The sequence below is a fragment of the Phlebotomus papatasi genome, unplaced genomic scaffold (assembly GCF_024763615.1).
Source record: "Phlebotomus papatasi isolate M1 unplaced genomic scaffold, Ppap_2.1 HiC_scaffold_305, whole genome shotgun sequence".
Lineage (NCBI taxonomy): Eukaryota > Metazoa > Arthropoda > Insecta > Diptera > Psychodidae > Phlebotomus > Phlebotomus papatasi.
Genome location: NW_026604529.1, coordinates 16,254 through 22,808, shown reverse-complemented (window position 1 = coordinate 22,808; position 6,555 = coordinate 16,254). Strand labels below are relative to the sequence as shown.

Sequence of the window (6,555 nt, the reverse complement as noted above, 5' to 3'; positions counted from 1 at the left end):
AATATGAACTTCTTTTTTTTTGTATATCCATTATATAGGGGACAGATTGTCCTATTTTTATCAATAAATTGAATGGAATAAATTTAGATAAAAAATGAAGATTTTAACTGTCAATGTGCTTCTGCCTTTAAATTGGCGAATCACATCCAACTAAACCGCAAGCACTATAGAAAGTGCCATTTCCAATAAGGTAAACTCTAGTGTTAATGTACAAATTTGCGTACAATAGTTGTACTGAACTTAGATTTATGGTTAGACACGAATTAAATAGCTATGCATGCATAATTTATACTAATGTGAGAAGCTACATTTGAACATTATATCCATTAATATTAATTTATGTTAAAGAGAAATATATTCAGAGAGTAAACGATAAATTAAACCTTGTTGTACAATTTGAAAAATTACTATTTCTTTTGAAATAATTTTCTATGCGATTGTCGGAAATGAATTACACAAATTCCTTTAGGTAAAATTCATGAGAGTTATTATTTTAAAATTTTCAATTTCTTTCACAAATTTGCAAAGGGGTGTATATTTATTTGCAACACTGACCTGTGAAATCTGTTTTCCATGTCCTTTTCATCCTCATATCGTCAAATAAAACATGTCAGTTACATTTCGCAATATTTATTTCATCTCTTGTTCCACTTTTTAAGTACATGTCTTGTTCTTTTTTTGTTTCTCTTCAATACAATGAAAATCTACTTGTGGGACGGATGCTTATTTCAGCATTCTTTTCTTGATCAAAACACAAAACAATCATTTCCCGTCAGCTTTTTCTTTTTCATTTTTAAATTGAACGTGAAAAATGCTTTTCTTCATAATCCAATTTATTGTCATGAAGATATGTTGTCTCGGAAACTAGATATTTCCCACATCACACATTGAATTACAGTAAATCAATCATAATAAAATGTTGTGATCAGAAAGTCCCTCCAACAAAAAAAAAACTAATAATAAAAATAGGAGAGAGAAAAACACGTCATTTAACAAAAACCTTACAGATTAATAAACAGTGAAAAGGTAGGTTTAATCCCATCAAAAAATGTATTATAGACAACTCAATGTCTCCACTAATATGGCAAGAATAAATTAAAATTACTAGAAAAACAGTCTTAATCATTAATCAAACAAATTGTTCAGAGAGAAATGAATAGAACAAATAACGTTAAAAATATTAATATTTGGTGTAAAATCATTTGTATTTATTATCATGGAATGTTTGATATTTGATCTGTTGCTGTAAATTTATCTTTTTCGCATTTTCAAGAGTGCATTTTGTATATAATATTTATTATAGTTTGAAGGCCTGATACTTTGATCCCATTTTTTTCTACATTATTGTGCATCTTTGACTCGAAATATAAGAGTTCTTTTCTTGGTTATTTTATTATAGAAGAAATTTTGTGATATGTTGGGATTCAAACTTTTTTTTTTAATTTTATTTTGCTGAAACTATCGGCCATTCTCTTCGTGTTCTTTAGGATAAATAGAATACTAGGAAATCTTAATAAAAATTATAAAGAATAAAAAGAAACTACAGTGAGAAAAAACTGATGTGATTGGAATTTTGCAAGAAAAAATAGCCACATAATGGCTATCTTAAAATGTCTTTTCCTTAAATTCACATTCAGCATTGAAATGATTTAAAAGTGTGTTCTGTCTTCTATAAATTAGAGTCTCCCTCGTCCAGAGACTTATTCAAGTCAGCCACTAAGCTCATCATCACATCGCTATAGGGTGAATTTGGACGGAAGGCCGTCTCAAGGAGTTTGTCATCACGGAAAAACTTGAAAATCTCATCAACACGACTCAAACTTTTCTCCGTCAAATGTCTCTTGATCACGGATTTCAGCAAAAATTGACACTCTGTGAGTGCCTTTTGCAAATAGTGAATATCAAAGCTAAAATCAACTTCATGGAAGGAAATTATAGCCATTTGAGTAACCTGCAAAATTACCAATTAAAATACCATTTAACATCCTTACCATAAAATAACTTTAAGCCCCTCCCCTCCACAATAAAAAACTCACCTGAAATTTCTTCCGAAACTTCTCTGCGGTTTGCATTTCGGCCTCATTGAATTCGTCATTGCGAATAAGAACGCCAATTTTAATCACAATCTTTATGATATTCTTGACAAGTCGCTCAGCTTGTTTCTTATCAGACTGCAGAGAGGAAAAAAAAGCCACAAGAATAATAAAAAAAAATTACATATCTTATCATCAAATTGTCACAGCATTTTTTTTTTGTTTTCAATGGAAAAAACTAATAATACGACACAAAATCAATGAATATAAGTCAACGAGTATCTTGAGAATAAAAACAGAAAATCATCTGTTAAACTCTTACATGAATCTTTGCCAGACGATAGATGTTATCCAACAGGGAGGCAGTAGTGTCATCAATAAAGGATTTTGCAACACTCTTCGTTGCCATTCTCGAGAGAATTTTCTTCTGTGCCCGAAGACCAATGTCTCTGGCACGAAATGCCGACGCTGAATCACTCATGACTGCAAACAGAACATGATTCAATTAGACTCTTCTCTCTGGATTGGTGAACATGTGACAAAGTGGAAGCAATTTCATTCAGTGTCTTGCCCAATTTAACAAGAAAACTCATTGATAATAGAACAAACGTACATTTGTTGAAGATAAATACTGCATAATTCAAATGATTCAGACGAAAATACTTTAAACTTAAACTTCGTCATAAGACTTGAATTTCCTTAACACGAAGTAATTTGAGTAAATATTAGGGGAAGGTTTTCAGGCTTCGCACAGACTGCCTTCGAACACTTCATATTTTTTTTCCTTTTTTTCCATATTCTTTTAATGAATCTGACCTATGCTATGTTCGTTCTTATCTATGGTCATGAGATTTGGGTAATGACCGAAAGTATAAAATCGGACGTTTATACACGGACGGAACGCAATACGGACTTCAGACCTAAAGTTTAGCTATATGGCTTAACTACTCTAATTTTATATCAATTACGATTTTTTGGGAAAATTTATCTTAGGATTAGATTATTAAAGACAAATGAAGGCTCTCAAAAAGCAATAAAATTGCTCGCAATTTAAGATTTTGGGCCATTCGGGAACTGGGCTAAACCTGAAGCTGGCCTAATAGTCTATGAGGAGCTTAAGAGTCAAGGAGTTGCTTGATCATGTTCACCGCATGAACGAATAGATTCCCCAGAAAAGCTATGCAAGTCATTGTGAAGAGACATCGACCTCGGGGCAGACCTAGGGTAAGGTGACTGAATCAAATTCAGGATTCGTGCTATCACACTAGGACTTTTTCAATTTGTAAATTCAATTTAATTTTCAGATGAATTATTCCTATGCATTATTTTGCATTAAAAATCATTTGAATTGATAGATTTTCGCTTATTTATTGATATAAACTAATGCTTGGTCCACCAAAATATGTTTAAACATGATAAAATAGCATAAATGTGGTTGCTCAATTAAATTTGAATTCAGCAAATTAAAATGTTAAAATTTCTCATTCAATTCAATTTTATTGCAGTTGAATAAGCAGCCTTTTTAGCCAAATTGTTCTTATTAAATTTATTCACTTGTAATTAATTATTATTTGTGGCAAAAAAAAAATAAAATAAGTATACTGTAATTTAGTGATAAACTTGTACAGAATTGAAGCTTTAGTATCGGGAGTAATTTGCTGAGTTCCTCCAAAGCAATTCGCAAGAAATTGTTGTGTGAAGAAATCTCCAGTTTGGATGACTTCATACAGATTTACAACAATACTGTATGAGAGTCTCTTCATGAGCCCCCTTGCCTACAACCCTTTCTTCTGACTTTCGAGACTCTTTTTTGCATAACAGATAAGTGACTTATGGAGTCATTCACAATCAAAATCTCGCGACATTACTTAAAATTGAGCAAATTTCTTGCAAAATGTGTCCTGGTGTGAGAATTTTCAAGTAAATTCTAGAAATCTTTTAATGCTCAATTGGCTCAATTGAATTTAAAATTAAATTGTGAAAATCCTTGTGTGATATCTTGATCTTGGAAATATACACATATGAGAGCTTGAAATTTTGATTTTGATTATGGCTTCAGAATTGAGGCCAATCTTCATATTTTAAAATGATCTCACAATTTTAATCTAAGCCGGAAAACCAAAGGAAAAGGTTCATTAAAAATAGGGCACGTCCCTTTATTGTTCCATAATATAAAAAGGAGAATTATAGTAAACTTCGTTTGTTAGAAATACCTAGTAAAGAAAACAGAGTCTGAATTAGAGAGCTAATTTTCTTTTTTTCTTTTGTCCTTGTATCTTCGAAAATATTTCGAATTATCTTTTGAAATTTTTTATGATTTATATAGTTTAAGTATCTACTAAAATTTAAAAAATTATAGACCACTTTTGACCTTGTAATTCAATGCCCTATTAAAGAAAGTAGTAATCTCACGTTTATTTAAAGACAAAGTCTTTTCCTCTTATTGATAGTTGCCTCCAATTTAGGGAATTTAGGGAATTTTAAAGTTTTCGAAAGAGAGAGTATTAAGGATAAAGGATGTTCTATTTTGTTAAAGGAGGAGAAGCTTTTCAAACTCTTGAATGAAATCAAGAAATGATTTGTTTTAGCTTTTCGTATTTCCTGAAGGGCATGACTTAACCCTCTAATCTAACGGGTAAGACCACCTCCAGGCGGTCTTCACAAAAATCACATTTAACAGCGACAATAAAGGTTATACACTCAGTCCCGGGATTATGCACATTTTCGGGACCGAAAAAATCGCGCGAAATGGCATTATGCATCGAGAAAATTTGCATAACCGCAGGGGCTTTCTTTTGAATAAATCGTCCGTTAGAACGAATTTCGTGCGGAGTAAAAGTAGTTCAAACAAAAAGATTCAACTGTTTAAAAGAAATTCATCAACAAACAGTACTTTTTGGGCAGAGTTCTTCAATAAATGGTTAGAATATTTAAAAAATTTACCTTAATAAAAGAAATTAAAGTTTTATTCTGAAAAAGTAGCAAAATGTTTTCAAATGTCCCGCGTCGCAACATAGTATACATTCAGGCGTATTTCAAAAATAAGTTCATAAATTGACTCCTAAGGGTAGGCAAACTTGCATAATTGTGTGTGCATAATTCCGTCAGGTGCATAATCCCGAACGACTTAATGCCGGGACTGAGTGTATTTATTTAAAAGTGCTATAGTGTCCTCGGTAATAGTCTTATAAACATTTCTTGAAAGTTTGAACCCATTTTGACTCTTCGTTTTGTTGCTATTCCCAGTTTTGTGTGACAGGTCAGAGAAAAAGCAACAAAAAATATTTGTGCAAAAAAACTCATTTCCAATTTCCATAAAAATACCGATTCAAAGTTATCTGATTAAAACAAGTTTATTTTTTACTGAAAGATATGTTATTCTACTTTTTATATTTTATTTAAAAAATTTGAAAAAACTAAAAATGTGAATTTTAGAAGCAAAAAATGTTTCAAAAAATTTTTATATTTTCTCACCTAGCGCCTAAACTAAAAGAGATAATGAAGAATGAATGGTTTTTTCGACTTTATTGGGTCATAATTATCCTAGAAAACATTCTTTTAGAACTTTTTTTTCGCATATTAACGAAAACACCGTTAGAGGGTTAAATTTCTTATAGGAATGGACCTTATTTAGTGGTCAAATTGTATTTTTATTGAGAAAAAAAAACTAAAAACAGAATATAAAAAATGTATTTATAGTAAAAGAAAATTACATTTTTATTAATAAAAAAAAATATTTAGAATGAACATGATTAAAGCAAAGCGTCATTGTTTTTGATTGATATCCTCGTATAACTAAACAGGTTCCGGCTAATCTTGGAAATTGGAATAAGTATTTTAAAAAATTGTGATGAGCGTAATTATTGATAATGAAAAACAGTGAAATACTAGCAAATTATTTTAAATTTCATCTGAATTATTTTAAATTGCATGGGAGCACGTGCAGCAGAAGATTTCAAGATGAAAAATCTTCCTGTGAAATTCACAAAGTTACTAATAAAATTTCTTCATTCGAATGACAAAACTTGATTGTAGGACATTAAATTTATTTTATGTATTCTCAGAAAAACATATCCTAAAATTAATTTTCATTTACTAATACAATGCATTTCTTTTAACAATCCTTAAAATTATTGTTTTATTGTGTCTTCCTGCATGTTAAACAAATTGGTATTAAGGTTTGTTATGAATCACTATATCTTTCTTAGTAATGCTTTGAAGATGCGTGAGTAGATAAAACACTTGATTTATTTTAACTTCACAAAACGAAGAAATTATATTTTATGTATTTTACCGGTAACTCATTTATCATTGTTTCAATCTCTGTTAAATCTTCCATACTTATTTGCATACAATTTCAATTTTAATTAAAAAGCATGTTTTTTTTTGCTCAATAATTTTGCAATTAATATAAAATTTAATAAATAATTCAGAAAAGATTTTAGAGGAATTACTTGTCTATGATTATATCTTCATTTAATGGTCTTTTAATTAAATGATTATTCAGAAGTTTACTTTTCTC

At 30.1% G+C, this 6,555-nt stretch overlaps 1 protein-coding gene across 1 annotated transcript; it reads right to left on the bottom strand.

Moving 5' to 3' along the window:
- Positions 1–614: 614 nt before the first annotated feature.
- On the bottom strand, positions 615–2,697 carry LOC129809078 (protein salivary glands marred-like). Its single transcript, XM_055858930.1, has 3 exons — positions 2,356–2,697; positions 2,037–2,171; positions 615–1,951 (listed from the first exon to the last, which is right to left on the bottom strand). The coding sequence occupies exons 1-3, from the start codon at positions 2,512–2,514 to the stop codon at positions 1,670–1,672; spliced, it is 576 nt and encodes a 191-aa protein (XP_055714905.1). The 5' UTR covers positions 2,515–2,697; the 3' UTR covers positions 615–1,669.
- Between the last annotated feature and the right edge of the window lie 3,858 nt (positions 2,698–6,555).